Source organism: Ovis aries, chromosome 11 (genome assembly GCF_016772045.2).
Source record: "Ovis aries strain OAR_USU_Benz2616 breed Rambouillet chromosome 11, ARS-UI_Ramb_v3.0, whole genome shotgun sequence".
In the NCBI taxonomy this organism is placed as follows: domain Eukaryota; kingdom Metazoa; phylum Chordata; class Mammalia; order Artiodactyla; family Bovidae; genus Ovis; species Ovis aries.
In genome coordinates this window covers 22,763,182-22,786,403 of record NC_056064.1, presented here as the reverse complement: position 1 = coordinate 22,786,403, position 23,222 = coordinate 22,763,182, and the positions used below count along the sequence as shown (strand labels likewise).

Here is a 23,222-nt window from a genome sequence, read left to right as displayed (position 1 = left end):
GATTGAATTCCAATGGTGGATTTAATCACATTTCCTGACAGGTGGGATATGGTGTATTAGAGAATGAGAGAAGGCAAAAGTGGCTCTTGTGATGGAGACCTACAGGGCCGAGGTAGAAGGATGAAATTTCTGTACCTGGGAAAGCTGCAGGTGGAGCTGCCCAAGGAACTTTACCGGTTCATATTCCAGTTGGCAGTGTCCAGTGGGCATCTAAGTGGTGGGGTTTAGTCACTCAGTCACGTCTGACTCTTTGCAACCCCATGGGCTGTAGGCCCCCAGGCTCTTCTGTCCGTAGGATTCTCCAGGCAAGAATAGTGGAGTGGATTGCCATGCCCTCCTCCAGGGTGTCGTCCCAACCCAGGGATCGAATGTGAGTCTCTAGTGTTTCCTGCATTGGCAGGCAGATTCTTTACCACTAGCATCACCAGGGAAGCCCTCCAGATCACTGGCCATAGGTCTTTCCTATGTTCTTTTTGTATACAAAAACACACATACAATCTTCTTCTCGAGCCATTTGCTGGATTCTGCATCTCTGTTGTGGTAAGTTGAAAATCCTAGGGACCTCCCTGAAGGTCCAGTGGTCTTCTGCTTCTACTGAAGGGGATACATTTTCGATCCCTGGGGATACATTTTAAGATCCCACATGCTGCATGGCACAGCCAAAAAAAAGTTATTGAAAATCTTTGCTCAAAACATGCAGAGACCAAAACTTTCATGCATGAGGAGACAAGAGACCTAGTCTCTCAACCAAAACCTCAGGAGGTCCACACCCGAGGAAACCACAGATGTACTGAGTTTTAGTAAGCCTGTAGCCCAGCACTGATCCAGTTCAACTCTTGATTGGATAAATATAGGCCAGCCCTCATACTGTCTATCTAGTATAGGAAAGAAGACACTTTCACGGTGAAAGATGTTGTCTTGCTTCCTTATGTCTTTTGTACACAGTGTCAGGAACACAGATTTACTAAACATGCAGAGGGGCAGAAAAATAACCAGTAATGAAGAGGAAAAAAATTAACATTAGAAATAGATCGATTGATGTCTATAGATTTCAGGAGTTTATAGACAGACTTTTAAATAACTCTGACTAACATGTTGAAGAAACTGCAGGAGATGGACTAAGCGGATAAAAAAATAGATTGCAACAGAGAATGAGAATCTATTAAAAAATCAAATTTAGGTATTCCAGAGTAGTCAAAATCAAAGAGGCAGAAAGTAAAATGGTGATTGCCAGGAGCTGAGGGTGGGGGAAAACAGGGTTATTGTTTCATGAGTTTAGAGTTTCAGTTTTATAAGTTATGGAAATGGATGTTGACGATGGTTGTGTAACATTATGAATGTATATACTACTGCTGAATATATACTTTAAAATGGTTGAGATGGTAAATTTTATACTGTGCGTATTTTACCACAATAAAAGTGATTTTTAAATAATAGAGGCAAAAAGTAGACTTTTCAGAATTCAAAACATACTGTAATTGAAATCAACTTAATTCTCAAGCTTGACAGAAAATTGGATGCAGTGGAAAATTAGATTAGGAAAGTGGTTTACAGGTTAATGAAAAACAAAGCACAAGAAGAAAAAAAGAATGGAAAAAATGGTATGGCGTACAGAGATATATAGGATACAATCAAATGTCTAACTTACCTGTAATTGGAGTGTCAGTAAAGAAGAGAGTCAGATGGAAGCAGTATTCTAAAAGGATGACCAAAGATTTTCTAAAACTGATAAAAAGACGTCAACCCACAGATTCCAGAAGCCCAGCAAGTCCCAGACAGTGTAAACATAAATAGAATCACACCTAGAGACATCAGACTCAAACTGCTTAAAACTAAAGGAGATAAAAAGAGGAAATCTGAGAAATAACCAAAGAAAAAAATGTCCATTGTCCTTTTGGGTGTAAGAATATGACTGATGGCTAGTTTTTTTTCAGTGAAACTGTAGAAGCTAGAAGACCCCTGAATGGCACATTTAAAGTGGTGAAAGAAAAACAAAGTAAAACTTTCCCACCTAGAATTCTATACCTAATGAAAGTATCTTTCAAAAATAAATGCAAAAGAAAAATCTGAGAGACTGTTTCTTCGGCGAATCAGAGCTTTAAGAAATACTGAAGTAAGTTCTTCAGGTTAGGAAGCATTGTAATTGCAGAAAGGAATGAAAAGGTACATATGTGGGTACATAGTTTTGAATTAATTATTTGAAATGATGACAAAAATAAAACGATGATGTTAACGTCTTGTGGGATTTAAAACATTTCAAAGACATGACATCAGTAGTTCAAAGGGCAAGATGAGTAAATGGTGTTAAGTTGTTGTAAGGTTCTTGTGTTTGGGAAATGGTAAAATAGTATTGTGGGTGGTTTTTTTTAAACTGTTACAAACAGTGCTGCAGTGAACAGCTTATATGTATGTTTTTATACATATATTTAGAACTTAAGATGGATTGTTCGAAGAGGATTTGTTGTATCAATGATTATGTGCATGAAAAATTTAATAAATACTGCCAAATTGTCTTCCAAGAAGGCTTTACCCATTTACCATAAACGTGCTCTCACCAGCATTAGAAAGCAACAGTCTTTAATTTTGGCACCCTTAAGGACAAAATAACGTTTCAATTCACGTTTGTCTGATGACTAGTTACAGTAACACCATTTGCAATGTTACCCATTTCTGTTTCTTCTGTTAATTTTTTGTTCCTTTCCTTTGCTCATTTCTCTAGTGGGTCATTTATCTTTCTCTTGTTCATAAGAAGTCTTCATGACTCTGGCTATGTATTTCTTTATGGTGCATGCTACTAATTTTTCTCCTAGTCTATTATTTATCTTAAAAAAATTTTTACTCATGGTGTCTCTCGTGTATAAATTGTATGTATGTGTTTTAATCTGTACACAGCCATATCTGTCATTTTCTTTTATGGCTTCTGGGTTATGTCTCTTAGGGTAGTCTACTCTTCCCCGGGATTATAAAAAATGTTTTATTTTGCTCTAACTTTTTTGATAGCTCTAGTGTTTTAGCTCTCTAATCCATCTGGAATTTATTTTTTGTATATGATGTGAGGGAGTGTTTTAAGTTTTATTCCCCAGATGATTTCCTGACATCGTTAATTGAATAGTCCATCCTTTCCCCAGTGCTTCAAAATGCCACATTTATTAAAAATTAAATTCCCACTTATCTGTAAATGTGTTCCTAGGCTCTATTTCTGTGCCAAAACCAAAGAGTTTTAATTACTGTGATTTTATAGTATCATGTTAGAATTCTTTCAGTCAAGTGACAGAACGCAGCCCAAATTAGGAAATCTACGGGCTATGAAACTAGGATGTGCAGAAAGGCAGACCTGTTTTTACACAAAGTTGTGTCCAGGAGCTCAGAAGATGTCATCAGACTCCCATCTCTTCATCTGTTAGGCACTCTCTCCCCCTGGTACTCAGGATAGCCACTGGTAGCCTTGAGCATACCCTGATAATAGCTTAATAACTACAAGAAAAGTGGTCATCTTTCCCAAGAGTTTTGGTCAAAAAAAATGTCTTGAGTTGGACTCTGATCAACCTTTCTTTGGTGGCATGCATATCCCTTCAACCAAAGGTGTGAGCTCCTCTGAGTGGCCAGGCCTGCACCACATGCCCAACCCGCTTGTGAAATTGGGGTCAGTCCCCCTCCAACCACAAGGAATGGGTTCCCCCTGAGATTTTATTACCAGACGTAGTGAGAAAGAGCACTTGAAGGCAGAAAAGTCTGGTACAAATGTGGCTTTGGTCTCTGTTAAGCCAACTTCACCCACACACATACAGGGTCATTCTTCTTTTTCAAGACTATCTTGGCTATTTTTATATACATTTCCCTCATGTGAACTTCAGAATTGACTGTCAAGTTCAATAAAAAGTGTCATTGGGTTTTTGGAATTGTGTTGGATTTATAGATTCATCTAGGGAGATTTGACATCTTTACAATATTAAATTTCCTCATTCAAGTAAAGAGTATGTCTTGCCACATGTTTAGGGCTTCTTTTATGTCCATAAGTAAAATTTTTTATCATTTTCTTTATATAGATCTTGTACATTTCCTCTCAGATTTATTCTTACTTCTTACAAGGTTTTTGTTGTTCTTGTGACTAAGACTTATCCCCCCAGTTAAATTATCTAACTGATGATTGATGGTATAAATGTAAGCTAGGAATCATAACAGGTCACCTAACTGTACTTTCACTTTATTTCATCATTTTTATGCCAGTCCAGTTAGAATTTTTAGTATGTATATCTGCAAGTAGTAATCTTCCTTACCAATATTTGTACCTCTTCTACCTTTTAATTATAACATTAGTTAGACCTCTAGTGCAATGTTGAATAGAAATAGCCATTCAGGACGTTGCTACAGGTATATAGTATTATGTAATACCCTTTTCAGTTTATGGAAGTTGCCTTACATTCCATCATAAATAAGTGCTGAATTTTATCAGTTCTTTTTTTGCATATTCGTATCTTCTAAGAGGAATGATCATTTTCTTTTTCTCCTTTAATCTGTTAATGCAGAATTGATATCAGTAGCTGTACTAAAGTTGAACTGTTTTGGAGGTAAACTCTGGTTATTATCTATCATTTTTTTAAACACATGGCTAGATTCAATTTGCTGATGTTATTTTTAGGATTTTTATATCTGTGTTCTGAAATGGTATTAGATGACATGTTCTTTTTTGCTCTATTTGTCAGCTCTTGGTATCAGGGTTATGGTAGCCTCATAGCCTGAATTGGAGAGTTTCCCATCTTTCTATGTGCTCTGAAATAATTCATGTATTGTAGGGATTATTTGATTCTTTAAAGCTGGTAGAAGATCTTGTAAAACTGTGTAGACATGGTACCTTATTAAGTGGAAATATTTTCCTTTTTTAGTTCATGTTTTATCAGAGTAATATGCATATCAGGCTTCCCTTGTGGCTCAGACAGTAAAGAATCTGCCTGCAATGTAGGGGACCTGGATTTGATCCCTGGATTGGGAAGATCCCCTGGAGGAGGACATGGCAATCCACTCCAGTATTCTTGCCTGGAGAATCCCACGGACAGAGAAACCTGGTGAGCTACAGTCCATGGGGTTGCAAAGAGTTGGACACAGCTGAGCAACTAAGCATAGCACAGCAGAATATGCATATAATGTAAGAAGTCAAATAATACTTCAAAGCTTATAAAGAAAAACAGCAATTCTCTGTCTTTTACCCATTTCTGTTCCTCAAAGACTGATATTTAAAATTATTTTCACTGTTTCTTCCAGTATTTAATTTCATATTGCTAAACAGTATGCTCAGAGAAGGCAATGGCAACCCACTCCAGTACTTTTGCCTGGAAAATGCCATGGGCAGAGGAGCCTGGTAGGCTGCAGTCCATGGGGTCACTAAGAGTTGGACACAACTGAGCGACTTCACTTTCATGCATTGGAGAAGGAAATGGCAGCCCACTCCAGTGTTCTTGCCTGGAGAATCCCAGGGATGGAGGAGCCTGGTGGGCTGCTGTCTATGGGGTCAGACAACGACTGAAGCGACTTAGCAGCAGCAGCAGCAGCAAGCAGTATGCTAATAATGTTAGTTTTGAGTTTTTAGTTTTAGATGCCAAATCTAGCTCTCTTTACTCCCAGTTCATATGCATGCTGCTGCTGCTGCTGCTAAGTCGCTTCAGTCGTGTCCGACTCTGTGCGACCCCATAGACGGCAGCCCACCAGGCTCCCCCATCCCTGGGATTCTCCAGGCAGTAGTACTGGAGTGGGTTGCCATTGCCTTCTCCATGTATATTTTTGTTTTTCCCTCATTCTGTCATCATAACTATATTATAGTTCACAATGTATTAGTTCAGTTCAGTCACTCAGTCATGTCTGACTCTTCATGACCCCATGGACTGCAGTATTCCAGGCTTCCCTGTCCATCACCAACTCCCAGAGCCTACTCAATCTCATGTCCATTGAGTTGGTGATGCCATCCAACCATCTCATCCTCTGTCATCCTCCCCTGTTCCCACCTTCAGTCTTTCCCAGCATCAGGGTCTTTTCCAAGGACATCAGGTGGCCAAAGTACTGGACTTTCAGCTTCAGCATCAGTCCTTCCAATGAATATTCAAGACTGATCTCCTTTAGGATGGACTGGTTGGATCTCCTTGCTGTCCAAGGGACTCTCAAGAGTCTTCTTCAACACCACAGTTCAAAAGCATCAGTTCTTCGGTGCTCAGCTTTCTTAATAGTCCAGCTCTTACATCCATACGTGACTACTGGAAAAACCAGAGTTTTGATTAGGCAGACCTTTGTTGGCAGAGTAATATCTCTGATTTTTAATATGTTGTTTAGATTGCTCATAGCTTTTCTTCCAAGGAGCAAGCATCTTTTAATTTCACAGCTGCAGTCACCATCTGCAGTGATTTTGAGCCCAGAAAAGTAGTCTGTCACTGTTTCCATTGTTTCCACACCTATCTGCCATGAAGTGATGGAACCAGATGCCATGATCTTAGGTTTCTGAATGTTGAGTTTTAAGCCAACTTTTTCACTCTTCTCTTTCACTTTCATCAAGAGGCTTTTTAGCTCCTCTTCACTTTCTACCATAAGGGTGGTGTCATCTGTGTATCTGAGGTTATTGATATTTCTCCTGGCAGTCTTGATTCCAGCTTGTGCTTCATCCAGCCCAGCATTTCTCATAATGTACTCTGCATATAAGTTTAATAAGCAGGGTGAGAATATACAGGCTTAACATACTCCTTTCCCTATTTGGAACCAGTCTGTTGTTCCACGTCCAGTTCTAACTGTTGCTTCTTGACCTGCATACAGATTTCTCAAGAGGCCAGTCAGGTGGTCTGGTATTCCCATCTCTTTAAGAATTTTCCACAGTTTGTTGTGATCCACAGATGTATAGCTAATAGACTATAATACGGGTTAAACCAGTTTTCACCGTGTATATCATTATGTCTCTGTAGATATCATGTGAACTGCAAAGTATATTTTGAATTACATTTCCTTTCTGATACAACTCTTGTTTTCCCTGAAGTTAATTATTCCCTGTGTTTTTATTTGTTCTGTGTACCTCTCACTGTTTCATCCCCAAACTTCTTTACTTAACAAGTTAGTTCTGAAGAGCTGTTTGTAAAATTAGCTAATTGTAATCTCAAATGACCAAAAAAGATTTAAATTTCTAATCTCCATATGCTTGTCCGTTAAAGGAAAATGTGAATTGGGCCTTTCAAGCTTAAAGCCAGGCATGCACTTTTCTTTTTTGCCATTTACAGTCTTTGAGGAATATTTTCCCCAATTAGATGCCTTTTGTCAATATCCAGACCTCTTGAGACAAGTGAACCTCTCCCACTGATAATCTGCAGTGTCCTAGGGAATCCTTAACAGAGTTATTATCTGTACTCACTGCCTTTCCATTTGTTTTGGTTTTATACTGGTACAACTGGAATACTTTGTCTTGCCAGAAATCAAGGAGATGCTCAAAGACTAATGGATTTATGTAAATAAAAATAACATAGGAACCAGTCTAAAGAGTTTCCACTGTCCAAATTTAGGACAGTGTGAGCATCAAAAAGTATGATGATAATGGTTTATAAAAATGAATTTTTTTAAGTCCATGGTGATATTCAAATAAGTAGATAAATAAGTAAAAGAAGAAAAGAGGGCAACATTTGTCTTTACGGAAGAATGCTAATTAATAAGTTTAAAAATAATGATAAAATTAGAAAATCACCATTTTGTAACCCCCCAGTGTAATAACTGAATTTTGGCAATAATCATCAATGGATGCTCAAACCATTAGAAGAAAGATCACTAGAAAGAGATTATTCCCATGGCCTCAAAGCCCCACAGATTACTTATTAATGTTACTTACTACAAGAGGAAAATTATCTTTATATTGGAGAAATCTAACAGTCACCAATCAAATGACCAAACAGCATCCTCAGTGGTGGTGGGACTGACTGCTTGACATTATATGTCTCCCGGTTTGAAGCAGCAAAAAGTATACAGATTTAATAATGTACTATTACTCTTGGCAAAAATTGTTTGATCTGAATCTAATCATGAGGAAACAATGAGAAAAAACCAGAATGTAGAACATTTTCCTGGCCCGAATCTTCAGAAAAGTTAGTCATGAAAAATAAAAATCATGGAACTACCTCAAAAGAGACTAAAGAGAAATAATGGCTAAGTGCAGTAATTAGAACCTTGATCCTGCATCAGGCTGGGGTAAGGGGAAAAAAAAAAAGACATCTTAGGAATAATGGAGAGATTTTAAATGATATTTGAATTAGAGTTAATTTTTTAGGCATGATAATGATATTGCAATATCAAGATATAGGAGAATGTCCTTATTCTTAGCAGAGGCATGGTGAAATGCTTGGAGGTGAACTTCCATGATGACTGCACTTACTTTCAGGAAAAAAATGTGCATGTGTGAATGGATGCTAGTTATTAAGCTATAGCTTCTCAGCTCTCATCTTCTGTACTCTCTGCTGGGGCTGGGCCTTTCTGCTTTGCCTATCAAGCTTATAAGAGGCTCTACCTCTCTAGGGCTCTATAAAGAGAAGGCATGGCTAGAGGAAAGAGCTTGGTTCTTTCTATCTGCTTTCAAGTTAGACTCTACATGCCAAAGAATGAAGCTGGACCTTTACCTGAAACCATATGCAAAAGCTAACTCAAAAATAACTCAAGCAATTTAGTTGATTTAAGAGCTAAAACTATAGAAATCTTAGAAGAAAACATAAGCCCAAAGCTTATAACATTGGATTTGGCATCTTTTCTTGGCTCTGAAACCAAATGCGCAGGCAACAAAAGAAAAAACAAGCAAATCAGACTTGATCAAAGTGAAATATTTAGTGCCTCAAGTGGCAATACCAACAGAGTATTTATTCTGTTGGCAGTTGTCTGCAGGCAACCAACAGAATGGGAGAAAATATTGCAAATCATATAGCTGCTAAGGGATTACTATCCAGATTGTGTAAAGAAATCCTAGACTCAAGAACAGCAACAACAAACCCAATTAAAAATGGACAAAGGACTTGCATAGGTATTTCTCCAAAGAAGATAAGCACCTGAAATAAGCATATGGAAAGATGCTGTTAGCATCACTGATCATTAGGGAAATGCAAGTCAGACGACAGCAAGATACCTTATTGTCCTAATACTCGTTAGCATGGCTACTATCCAGGAAAAAAAAAAAGTGTTGGTGAGGATGCAGAGAAATTGGAGCCCTTGTGCACCGTTGGTGGGAATGTAAAATGGTCCAGCCATTATGAGAAACAATATGGCAGTTTTTCAAAAATTTTAGACTAGAATTACCATGTAATCCAGCAATACCACTTCTGGGTTTATACCCAAAAGAACTGAAAATGAGACTTGAACAGATTTACTTGCACACCAGTGTTCAGAGCAGTATTATTCACAATAGCCCAAGAGTGAAAATATCCCAAATGTCCACTAACAGATGAATGGATAAAGAAACTGTGGTATATACATACAATGGACTATTATTCAGCTGTGAAAACAGAACCTTGGGAATGTTAGGCTTAGTGAAACAAGCCAGACATAGAAGGACAAACAGTGTACGATTCCACTTACATGAAGTACCTAGAATAGACAACTTCATAGAAACAGAAAGTATAATAGAGGTTACCAGGGCTGGAGGAGGGAAGAATAGAGAGTTATTGCTTAATGAGTACAAAGTTCTAGTTTGGGCTGGTGAAAAAGTTCTGGAAATGGATAGTGGTGACGATTGCACAATATTAATGAATGTACTAAAACTGTCCACTTCGACATAGTTAAAATGATAATTTTAAAAATATTTACCACAATAAAAAGAATTAACCAGAAAATTGTCCCATCTTGGACTTCCCTGGTGGTCCATCCATTAAGACCCCGAGCTTCCTCAGCAGGGGGCACTGGTTCAATCCCTGGGTGGGAAACTTAACACCTACCATGCCACAGAGTGCACCCCCACCAAAAGAAAAACGTTTTTCATCTCATTTCCACACATTTTTTATCCTAACATTCCAAAAGAAAATTTGACATATTAAAAAAAAAGACCATCCATTTGCTTTTCAAAACTTTTAATTACTGAGTTAAACTCGGTGCTGCAAGAAAGAATGAGTTATTGCAGCTTAGTTCTTAATTACACTAAAGAACAATTACAAAAACATTGAGTTTGTCATCATTTTGGATTAAGATTAAAGAATAGTCATTGTTAGGCAAGAAGAGTTTTCCTGTTATTACTGTTCATCACAACTTTTTTGTTTGAATAGGATTTGCAGATTTAACCTAATTTAAAACAACACAGAAGCAAATAGAGCAAAGAATAGGATCTGTGTGTATCAGATATACGTGGGTTATTGTCCTCATATTTTCTGGACTGGAATAAATTTTGAACAGGCAAGCACACCTTCTGAATTAAATAAAATCTTTCCTTATTTTTCTTTCTCTGTTATTTATTTTGAGATTTTTTTCTATATTGTGTTTAAATATTAATAAAACCATATTTGACATTAAATGAAAGATAATGTTTTGTGAAATTTCCATATATACACAGATGCATCACACTGAATCACAACGTGAAAGGTATTTCTTGTGGTAGATCTTTGTAAACAAAAATTTGAAAAATAGTTTTCTGAACATTCTTCAGTTTTGAATTTGATTACCCCTTTAACCCAAGAGTTGCTTGGGAGGATTTTTAGTTCCCATTTTGTTCATATTTTGTTTCATTGCACTGTATAGTCAGAGTATAGGCTAGGTTATTCTATACTGTTTTTCTTTATTGGAAGAAAGGTGTATGTTTGTATATTTCTATATTAGAGAATTCATATACTTTTAAACACTTTGCAAACTGAAACAATTTCAGATTTTCTTGCAAAAATAAGGTAAAGAATGGCTGTGCAGCACCCTTCTTTTAGTTTCTCCAGATGTTAGCAGTTCACTACACTAACTGTATGATTCATCTTCTCTCTCCTCTTCTTCAGTCTTCTCTCCCCCTCCCTCTTCTCACTCTCTCCCTTCCTCCCTCTCTCCCCTCTGTCAGCTGTTCACTCAGGTATTTTCAATAAAGTTTAGGCGGAGACTACGTCTTAGTACAGACTCTTGTGTATTATGTCATTCTCCACACCCAAACTTCTGTATAATGCATTAATCCAAGGAATGGTTTATTGGCCAGTAATTATGAGATATAGAATAAAAAGTGGACGGGACTTCCCTGGAAGTCCAATGGTTAAGAATCTGTCTTCCAGTGTAGGGGACTCAGGTTCAATCCCTGCTGGGGGAACTAAAAGTTTCCACGTGATGTGGGCTTACTGAGCGCACGTGCTCTAGAGCCCATATGCCGCAATGAAGACACAGCACAGCCCCAAAATAAATAAATAAAGTGTATTCTGTCCTCTAAATAGAAATTCTAGTCCCTTTGTCTCTCAGACCAAAGGTGGTTTCCCCAGTCATGTTCCATAACACATCCAACCTCTTTCGTCCCAGTATTTTATAGGCACTCACTCCTGTTTCAGGTGCAATGGTTCGTTTCCCTTGAAATAACAAATCTGTACCTTTTTTTTTTTTTTCTGGTCATTGTTTTTTCTTTCTTCGTGAAGACCTGAGGATGAGATGTTTTTAAAAAGGCTTTCTGGAGGCTACGTTGTTGGAAAGGACCCCGATGCTTCCCTTTTCTACAGAGAAAAAGGAAACAAAAAATTTCAGGCGAAGGATTATATGGGAGCCGCAGTGCTGTACTCTAAGGTAAGACCTACCCCAGCCGAGCAGGAGGAGTTGTCTCGACAGTTCAACAGTGCATATTTCTTCAAAAGATAGAACCATTCTTGCTAAGTGGTATAGCCACTAGTAACCTTGTCTGTTAATTCTGGATTGGATTTGAAAAAGAAAACTGGTACAACTCTGCTTCTGTTCATATTCTGAAACAAAGGAGAGTTTGTATTGTATGTCCCAAATTCCGTTAAGAAACTTCTCTTCACATATCCCTCAGGCACAAGTGTAGCAAGCCTTACTGGAAGCCTTGGCCTCCCTCACCCATGTCTGTCAGCTCTCACTGAATTGTGTGCCTTTTTTGTCTGAATAACTGATGAGGCTGTTAGTGTGTGATAGTCCCAGTTTAGAGAGAAGTTGGATTTGGGGGCTAGCCACCAGGTTAGCTTATAGCCAGTGTGACTTAGATTAAGGCTCAGTTCAAGTCACTCAGTCATATCCGACTCTTTGCGATCCCATGGACTGCAGCACACCAGGCTTCCCTATCCATCACCAACTCCTAGAGCTTGCTCAAACTCCTGTTCATCAAGTCGGCGATACCATCCAACCATCTCATCCTCTATTGTCCCCTTCTTCTCTTGCCTTCAATCTTACCCAGCATCAGGGTCTTTTCCAAGGAGTCAGTTCTTCGCATCAGGTGGCCAACGTATCGGAGTTTAGCTTCAGCATCAGTCCTCCTAATGAATATTCAGGACTGATTTTCTTTAGGATTGACTGGTTTGATCTCTTCACAGTCCAGTGGACTCTCAAGAGTCTTCTCCACCACCACAGTTCAAAAGCATCAATTCTTCAGCACTCAGCTTTCTTTATGGTCCAACTCTCCCATGCATACATGACTACTGGAAAAATCATAGCTTTGACTAGACAGACCTTTGTTGGCAAAGTCTCTGGTTTTTAATATGCTGCCTAGGTTGATCATAGCTTTTCTTCCAAGGGGCAAGCGTCTTTTAATTTCGCAGCCGCAGTCACCATCTGCAGTGATTTTGGAGCCCCAAAAAGTAGTCTTTCACTGTTTTCGTTGTTTCCCCATCTATTTGCCATAAAATGATGGGACTGAGTGCCATGATCTTCATTTTTTATATGTTGAGTTTTAAGCCAGCTTTTCACTCTCCTCTTTCACTTTCATCAAGAGGCTCTTTAGTTCTTCTTTGCTTTCTGCCATAAGAGTGGTGTCATCTGTGTATCTGAGGTTATTGATATTTCTCCTGGCAATCTTGATTCCAGCTTGTGCTTCATCCACCCCAGCATTTCACATGATGTACTCTGCATATAAGTTAAATAAGCAGGGTGACATACTCCTTTTCCTATTTGGAACCAGTCTGTTGTTCCATGTCCATTTCTAACTGTTGCTTCTTGACCTGCATACAGATTTCTCAGGAGGCAGATATGGTGGTCTTGTATTCCCATCTCTTGAAGAATTTTCCAGTTTGTTGTGATCTACTGTTCATGAGAACTCCATTAACAGCATGAGAAGGCTTCCAGAGTAGGAACTGGTAAAAGATTCCTGAGTGACTTCCTTCCATAATTTTTTAGAGATAAATATGGGTTTAAAGCAAGAATGTATCAATCCCTTGAACCAGGTCTGTGAACCTTGTCTATTGAAAGAATGAGTGTGCGATTGAAGTGAAAGTGAAAGTCACTCTGTTGTGTCCAGCTCTTTACAACCCCATGGACTGTACAGTCCATGGAATTCTCCAAGCCAGAATACTGGAGTGGGTAGCCTATCCCTTGTCCAGCGGATCTTTCCGACCCAGGAATGGAACCAGAGTCTCTTGCATTGCAGGTAGATTCTTTACCAACTGAGCTATCAGGGAAGCCAGTGCTTTTGAAGTGAGTACCCCCTACTCTGCATCTTAAACAGACCTATGCTTAAAGTTTGGAATTAGTTTTCCAACTATCAGACTAACAACAGTATCTTCTAAAATTGATAAAAGCTCCGCTTTGTGATGCTACAAGAAGGTATTTATCTGAATAACGTGTTGGTGATTGCCGAAGAACTAAAACCCACTAGATGCAATGATCACTGATAAATGCCTTAATAGTTCTTTTTCAGAGCTAATCTTTCTTCAGCTGCATGCATACGCGTCATAAATGTGATCGCAGGGAAGTTGTTCAAGGAAAATAAACTAAAAAAAGTAAAATCAGATGAAAAATTAAGATTTGTTCTGAATGCAGGATATGAGCCTTCCTATTTCATGAAGCTAGTATTTTGGTGATTATGGTACTTTGCCATTTTCCCATAGAGTTGCTATTTTCTTTCTTTTTTGAAATAATATTTGTTGTTTTTATCTGATTGTAAATGTAATATATGTTTACTTGGAAAATACAGAGAAGCATAAAGAGTAAGAAAAAAATCCCATAACCAGTGATAAGCACTGTTAACATTTTTGCTTATATCCAGCCAGCCTCTTTTTCCTCTGAAAATATGTTTTTCTTGTACAAAATTGTGATGATGCTGTACTTAGTGTTTTGTAACCTGCTTTTTTTTCCCCTCAACAATTTATTGTGACCGTTTTCTCATGTTATTAAATTTTCCGCTAGAACATGATTTTTTTACGGCTGGCTTAGTGTTCCATTACAGAGAACTATACTTGATTTAAGATCTCCTAATGTTGGCAGATTGTTTGGTATCATAAAGCTGCAAGGAGCATCTTTCTATGTAAATATTTGTACACACCTGATTATTTCCTCAGGATAAATTCCTTGAAGGGCAATTGCTGGGTCAATTGAATGTGGTTGTTTTTTTTTTTTAGGCCTTTGGCACTTGATGCTAAATCTTTCTCCAGGAAAAAGCTAGTTACTCCCCTTCTACCAGAGCATGGGATGTTCATTTCTCTAGATCCTAAGCAATACTGATTATTACGGTATTATTATCATTATTTTATCTATTTATTCTGGCATAGGAAATGTGCTTACATAGTTAGAATTTTAAAGGCGCAAGGATATACAGTGCCGTCTGCTTCCTCTGTTCCCCAGCCACCTCGTTTCCATCTCCAAAAGCGAGTGGCACTGATGCTGTTAAAAGGTATTTTTCCAGAGGTACCTCACCAAACACAAATAAATACAAATAATCTGCTACCCCTGCACACATGCACTCTTTTCATGTAAATAACATTCTACACACACTGTTAAGCACTGCAGTTTTTCCACTTCTGTTCCGTTGTATGGATGTAATGTTAATTTATTAGCATCTTCTAGATCAATGTTTGTTTCCTATCTTTTGTTACTTCAAACAATTCAGTGATGAGAAGCCTTTCATGTATGTTATTTTGCATATATGTGTAGGATAAGAGATTATATCTGTAGGATTAATCCCTAGGAGAGGAACTGCTGGGTCAGTGGAGATACAGATACGTATATAAATGTAGTGTATATGCTCAGTCATGTCTGAGCCTTTCTGGCCACATGGGCTATAGCCCGCTAGTCTCCTCTGCGTGGAATTTTCCAGGCAAGAGTACTAGAGTGGGTTACCATCTCCGGCTCCAGGGAATCTTCCTGACCCACGGATCAAACCTGTGTCTCATGTGACCCCTGCATCAGCAGGTGGATTCTTTACCACTAACCAACTAGAAAGCCTCAGCACATTTATATTAAGAGATGCATGTACTGCTGAATTGCCTCAGTAGTCGTGCAGCTAGTTTACATTCCCACTAGCAATGTAGAAAAAATGTGTCTCATTCCTATGCCAGCAGAGTATCCTATCAATTTTACTTTTCTTCGCCAATCTGATAAGTAAAAAATAGCATCTCAGCAGAGTTTTAATTTGCATTTTGCTGATTATGAATGAGGTTGAGCATTTTTCATTTGTTTAAGGGCCGTTTATATTTCCCATGAGAATTGTTCCTATCATTTGCTTATTTTCCTACTAAATTATTACTTGTCATCTTATTGATCTGTAGGACTGTTCATAAAGAAATGAGCCCTTTGCCTGTAATAGGAGTTGCAAATATTTTTTTCCAGTTCAATATTTGTCTTTTGATATTGTTATTGGTTTTTGCTCCGAAGAAATTTTTTATTTTTATGTGATCACATTTATTAACCTTTTATGACTTCTGGGTTTGTGTCATAATTAGAAAGGTATTTCTCACTCCAGCATCACTTTGGACTATTCATGTAGTTTCTTCTAGTGCTCTTAAACAGTTGCAGTTTTTACATTAAGGTTTCGATCCGCTGGGAACTTATCCTAGTGAAAGTTTTATCATCTGTTGAGAACCAACTTTATTTTTCCTTGGTGGCTACTTGTGTCAGTACTTTCATTGAATAATCCCAATCTTTTCTCCAGTGATTGGAGATGCCACCTTTATGGTTATTCCTTGCCGATTTGGTGGTAGAAAAAAGTTGCCTTTGTCTGCTTTCGTTTTCATGTATTTGACTATCTGTCTATGAATTGTTTCCCACATGTCATTAGCTTTTCTTCTTGTGTGAATTTCTGTTTGCTCCCCTCACACTTCGGTATGTGCCAGGTTACAGTCCCCAGTTTTTGTTTACCTTGAGTGTTGTCTTGTGGCTGACACTGAAGCTGCTGTCTTCAGAATGCTTCACATATTTCCTCACCTAATCTTCTCAGCTCTGCTCTAAGGTACTTAAAAATGAAGCAGATGAAGCACAAAGAGATCCAGTAACTTGTCCCAATTGTATACAGTCTTTTGTAGCAAAGCCCCTGTTTTCTAGGAAAAAAAAAACAAAACTCTGAAGATGCTAGTTTCCACGTATATGCCTTTAACTGGTTCATTGTTCTTCAGGGAGTATCACATTCGGGGCCCAACTCTACGGACATTTCACTGTGCTATGCCAATCGCTCTGCAGCCCTCTTCCACCTGGGTCAGTATGAAGTGAGTATCAGAATGCCTGGTGAGATTGGAGAGGATCGCAGGGGGTTCCCGGGGGCACTAGACCTTCATCCTTGCTTCTACCTCGGAACACTAAAATTGGGCCCTGTGCAACTGGTTGAATCAGAAGCAAATTGATATCCTCCTGAACTTGTTCTTCCTCATCATTCACTTCACTTGTCACAGGTTATTATGTAGGGTGGTGTTGGTTGGCAGGAAAGAGACGTGCACGTTCCCCTGGGCCATGGACTCTGTCCAGTGGGTCAGCAGTCCTCAGGTGTTAAGATCAATTGTGATATACACAGCTGTTGCTAATAATGCTTTCGGTTCTAAGTGTTTGCAAACTATTTGTTTGGGTTATTTTTTTTTTTAATAAGTAGATGAGTGGGTTTAAGAATATCCCTGTAGGGCTTCCGGGTGGCTCAGTGGTAAAAGAATCTGTCTGCTAACTCAGGAGATGCAGGTTTGATCCCTGATCAGGGAAGATTCCACGTGCTGCAGAACAACTAAGTTGGTGCTCCACAGCTATTGAGTTTATGCTCTAGAGCCCGGGAGCCACGGCTGCTGAGAGAGAGCCCTAGAGCTCGTGCCTCGCAACAAGAGAAGCCACCTCAATGAGAAGGCCGCACCGCAACTAGAGAGCAGCCCCTTTCCTCCACCACTAGAGAGAAACCTGAGCAGCTACGAAGACCCAGCACAACCAAAACTAGAAAGGTGGCGGGGGTAGGGGAAACAACTATTTGAGTAATCACAAGTTCACACTTAAGCCCTTTGGTCCAAAAGAGAAGAGCAAGAATCTAACTCCAGTCCCCCAGCAAGAAAAGCCTGGGCTACTGAAGGCAGCAATGGGAAGACCTTGTGAAGCATTTAGCCCTTTATATCTTTCCTATATTACTTCTTACAATAATGAGTCCCATATATTAAGCACATACTGTGTTTAGGCACCTTTTTAACACTTCAGGTATATTACCTTGTTTTCATCTTTACTTTTATCCTGTGAGGTATTATTATCCCCATTTTTTTCCGATGTGGAAACTTAAACAGTGAGAAATTAATTCACTTGCATAAGGTCATACAACTAGTAAGAGACAAAGTCTGTACTGGGATGCCCTCTTAATCGCCGTAATATGCCTCTTTCTATCTGTAAAACTTTTTTCCCTAGAATCAAAAATAGTTAATGACAGTTAAACATAATACCTTCAGCATGTGTTTCTAATCATTAAAAGATCCCAGTACAATATGATTTAAAGAAGTAAGCACGTGGTTGTAGTTGCTCTATTTTTAATAATCCTTCACTCACTTGTAGATTTTTGTTAAGACTTCCAAGTGAATATTTTATAGAGTGGGGACTAACGGTCATTTGGGAATCTACTTTCTGTTTTTAGACATGCCTTAAAGATATCGTCAGAGCACAGATGCATGGGTATCCAGAAAGATTGCAACCCAAGCTGCTGTTGCGTAAGGCAGAGTGTCTGGTGACCCTGGGGAGACCACAGGAGGCAAGCCAGACCATCATTGATCTTGAAAGTAGCTTTGCTGCCAAGCCAACCCTCTCAGCTTCCCAGTTTCAGATTCTGCAGAGAACCCTCTGTCGTGTGAAAGTGAAGGTACAAGAAAAGAAGAATCTCCCAGAGATCTTCCCAGAGGCTCTAACTAAAACCTTTGAGGGTATGGACCTAAGGGAAGAGAATGAACAAATTCCCGGCGCCTCGTCCTCTGTCACCTTACATATAGACCCTTTAAAAGGCCGCTTTCTGGTTGCCACAAAAGATATCCTCCCAGGAGAGCTTTTGGTGAAAGAGGATGCTTTTGTGAGTGTCCTTAACCCAGGAGAAGTGCCACTGAGGCCTCATAGCCTGGAGAGCAAGTGGGAAATCCAAGCTACCAGTGGGGACCTTCACTGTCACCGATGTCTGAGGCACACTCTGGCCCCGGTTCCCTGTGAAGGATGCAGCTATGCCAAGTATTGCAGCCAGGAGTGTATGCAGCAGGCCTGGGATCGCTACCATAGTGTGGAGTGTTCTCTGGGGGCTCTGCTTCTCACACTGGGTGTGTTTTGTCATGTTGCCCTGAGGTCGACTCTTTTAGCTAGGTTTGAGGATGTTGGCAAAGTCATAAAGAAGCTCTGTGGTGAGATGAGTAACCAGGGCATCTGCTTACCCGAAAGCAAGACTCCGGCACAGATACTCAAATATGGCCAGGGAGGAGAGGGGGAAAAAACGGATAAAGCAGTTGAGACCCCAATTCCTGGATGTGATATTAATGGGAAATATGAAAGGAATTATAATGCCATCTTCCACCTTTTACCCCATACTGAAAACCATAGCCCTGAGTACAAATTCCTCTGTGCTGTAAGTGTTTCTGCACTGTGCAGGCAGCTCGAAGCAGCTGGTTTACAGGCCTTCACAACAGATCTGAAACCAACTAAGCTGAAAGCTGCAGAGACTCCTGTGTTGGGTGCAGAGCTGAATGTTTGGGGAGTGGCCATGCTGAGACACATGTTACAGCTGCAGTGTAATGCTCAGGCAATAACGACCATCCAGCAAACAGGTAAGAGGAAACCTCTTTATTCTGCCTTACAATATTGTTCTTGACGGAGCTAACATTTTCAGTGGAGAAAGAACCGTAAAGGAGAACAGTAGTCAAATCAGTGGCTTAAGGGAAGACACAGCTGTCTTATGCTTATGCTGTCGAGAAGCTCTGTGACTTTAAATTACTTTGATCCTACTCTGCCTCAGCTTTCTCATCTGTAAAATGGGTAGTTTAATCTCACCTAACATTACAGACTTGTGAAGCTGATGTGCTTATCTCTAAAAACAAAGTTAAAAATCCTATCCCCCCCCCAAAAAAAAACTCTGTTACACTGTTAATTTTTGTTTTAACTGAAATTTTATTTCAAATTTTATTTATGTATGATTGTGCTGAGTCTTCATTGCTGTGCACAGGCTTTCTCTGGTTGCAGTGAGCAGGGGCTACTCTAGTTGTGGTGCAGAGGCTTTTCATTACAGTGGCTTCTCTTGTTGCAGAGCATGGGCTCTAGGGTGCATAGGCCTCAGTAGTTGTGGCATGTGGGCTCAGTAGGTGTGGTGCACAGGCTTAATTGCCCCGGAGCATGTGGAATCTTCTTGGATCAGAGATCAAACACATGTCTCGTGCATCGGCAGGCAGATCCTTAACCACTGGACCACCAGGGAAATCCTATACTGTTAATTTTTTATTGTGAAGGAAAGCTCAAACAATCTAGACAAAACAGTCACAACAAATAAGACTGCAGACGGAGCAGGGTCTGTAGTTAAAGTATCAGAATCTTAACTCACTCCTGTGACACAGCTATTCTTGTCTATTCTCTTTTCACCCGACAGATTTTTCCCTCCATTCTTCTGTTTTACATTTGCAAGAGAGGAATCTGGCCCAGCGCAGCTTCTCAGGCAGCACTGCTGTAGTGGGCTGTATGACTGTTTCTGATCAAACATGGATTGCCATGTCTGTGTTTGGGCTGCCTTTGGTCTCAGGGCTGTTGCTAGACAGAGACCAGCCTAGCCCTATTTTCCTGAACTAGACCCTGGAGATGAGGCTGTTAAGGTAGATGGGGAGGTTACCTGTGCCCAGCATCCTGAGTGCCACCTCTCATACGATTGTACTGACAACAGATACTATTATTAGCAAAGAAATGGTGTTTCCAACATTTCTGTTGTTTGATCTCCATTTTAGCAGACAGTGTGTTTCAATTCAGTCAGCTCAGGATTTCTCAATTTCCTAATTAGCTCTCTGGAGGGGAGAAATGAGGTCATATCTACACCTAGGATTTATAGGCAAATATTAAATGTGGCTTCACTGAACTATATATGCTTAGCTCTTTTGATTGTCTCACATGAGGTAATATAGAATTCTGTCAATGTTTTGTTTATATTTTTTCTCTCTAATTTTAATTCAGCTGCCAAGTTATACAGTGTATAGGTATTTCATTGGACATATTTTGGGGCAGGATTCAATTCCCCATCCTGAAGCACAGGAAACATCCCAAAATAGCACTGGCCTCATCCCATGATACAACAGAATCACACTGCAAGCCAGTCTCCGTTTTCTTCTCTGCCTTTTGCTGCTTTGAGCTGTTGCTACCTTCTAAAATATATCTGTTGAGTGTTTCTCCAGAATTGTGTTTTCCCTCGGGTACATTCACTGGCATTTTAAAAAATACTGTTTTCATTTTGTTTTGTTTTTCTGAATATAAAAAGTAGTATATAGAGCTTCCAGATTATACAGCAGAAAGCTACCACCTCTTGATTCTATTATGTCTTGCCTCTAAAATACTAAGTAGAACATATGCGAAAAGATATAAATGTCAGTAGCTTGCAAAACTATGGAAACTGTTGTCTGCGAAAAACAATAGTGGCGACCACTAACTCAGGCTGAATCCTTGAGGCAGGATGGCAAAGCCAGAGGGACAAACGTGTTTTCCATCCACCCTCCTTCATTGGCCTCCCCCTTATGGTCAGAGAATCATAAGCCTAAATGTTTTTATTCCCTGTGCATGGTGTTGCATTACAGTTAATTTTTTATTTACACAGCAAGTTGTGGGTAAAATTTTTCACAAGTTGTTAAGAATTAATTTTGGTAGGAAGAATATGTATAGTCAGGAACACTTTTATCTTCTGTGGCTGAAAAGGACTAGAAAAATAGATACGTACCATAATACTGGTCACCTGCAGTGATTGGAAAAGGAGACTCTGTCTTCATCTATGAGGTTCTAGTATTTTATGCATGATTTATTCTTACTTATGTTTTAACTGTGTATACATAGAAAAAAAAAACACTAGAAGTAAAAATACCAAAGTCTTAATTAGCAGTGATGAATTCTGAAAGTGGAAATAATGGGTGATTATGGCTTTTTTTTTTTAACATATCTGTATTTGTAAAATTAAAAACACATATTCACACTGTGGTAACATTATTCTAGTAAATTTAAAATTGGTTGTATACCTTTCCCTTCATTCTAGGGAAACAAAAAATATTCAAAAAAAAATAGTTCACAGAGCAAAAGATAGGAAAATTATAAAAATGAGTCTTTAACAGTAAATATAAATGGACTAAACACTATTAAATGAATCTTTTAGGATTGGTCAAAAAGATTAAAATCCAACTATATTCTGTTTACAAAAAGTGTTAGTTGCTCAGTTGTGTCCTACTCTTTGCAACCCCTTGGATTATAGCCTGCCAGACTTCTCTGTCCATGGGATTCTCCAGGCAAGAATACTGGAGTGGGTTGCCATTCCCTTCTCCAGGTGACACTTGAAACAACATGAAGTGTTTGGGCAAGACATGTCAGGAATCACAAGCAAATCAGGGTATTAATACAGAACAGTAGAACCCAAGGTAAGATATCTAGTAAAACAAAGAGGCATTTTATTTTTGTAAAGGAAACTTTTCTGAAATATATCATCAAGCTTAGCTCTCAGGAACATAGAGATTGTGTCTGTAAAACAAAAGTGACTAAGTATACATGGAGAAACTGGCAAAAACTCCATGGTTATAAGAAACTTTAATATGCCACTTTGATAAAATGTATTAAAAATAAGGATATAGAAACCAAGATAACATAATAAAATAGGGAATTCAGAGATATAGTCATCAAAGCTTGTGTCCTATAGACCAGGGTTTAGCCAACTTTTTCTGCAAAGGGCCAGATAGTAAATATCTGGGGCTTTGCAGACCATATGTTCTCTTTTGCAGCCACTCAGCTGCAGTTGTAGCATGAAAGCAATGATAAACAGTATACAAATGAATGTGCCTGGCTGGGCTCCAATAAAAATTTATTATGGATGCTGAATTCCTCACAGTTTTTCGTTTCATGAGAATTTTCTTTTGAACCACTTAAAGAGGTAGACACCAGACTCCCCTGATGGTCCAGTGGTGAAGAATTCACCTGCCAGTGCAGGGGACATGGGTTCGATCTCTGGTCCTGGAAGATTCCACGTGCTGAGGAGCAGCTAAGCCTGCGGGCCGCAACTACTGAAGCCCTCGCCCCGGAGCCCACATACTGCAGCAAGAGAAGTGCCCGCAACGAGAAGCCCCGTGCACAGCACAGACGACCCAGGGCAGCCAGAAATGAAAATAAATAAATGACTTCTAAAAATGCAAAAGCCATTCTTAGGCCACATATGTTCAGAGAAGAGGCAGCAGGCAGGATTTGGCACACAGGCTATAAGTTTACAGGTTCCTGAAGTTTGGCAAATCGACTTAAGAAATCCAGGGGAAAACGCCCCCAAATTAGAAACAATGAGGGGTGTAGCCAAGAATATAAATTTATTTTAAAGTTTATAGCAAATATTTAGTACAACTTTAGATTATTGAATTTGAAAATACTAAGTAAACAAGTTTGTAGAAAAATAGAAATTGCCTAAATTTTTCCAGAGGGAGGAAAATGCTTCCAAAGTCTAATGATTATGGAAGAAATTGAAAAAGTTATCAAAATATTTCCATAAAAACAAGCCAGACCCACTCTTTTCTGTGTGAGTTCTTTAAAACTTTTAAGGAACACATTTAGCTGCCTTTTAAAAAGTATCTTTCAAGGAACAGAAAGATATTTTTATAACTTCTTTATACACTATAAACATTATAAAAATATCTAAAAATATAATGATACTT

General features: G+C 39.0%; 1 protein-coding gene across 4 annotated transcripts in view; it reads left to right on the top strand.

Annotated features, from left to right (window-relative positions):
- Positions 1-23,222, top strand: part of SMYD4 (SET and MYND domain containing 4) — a 38,708-nt gene that overhangs the window by 4,011 nt on the left and 11,475 nt on the right. For 3 of the 4 annotated variants that reach the window (XM_012185460.4, XM_004012550.5, XM_042255494.1), the window contains exons 3-5: positions 11,580-11,724; positions 16,491-16,580; positions 17,963-19,127. In XM_012185460.4, the coding sequence (XP_012040850.2) occupies positions 11,580-11,724; positions 16,491-16,580; positions 17,963-19,127 (1,400 nt within the window). The remainder of the gene's footprint in view (positions 1-11,579; positions 11,725-16,490; positions 16,581-17,962; positions 19,128-23,222) is intronic. The other variant, XM_042255495.2, reaches the window with a different exon arrangement.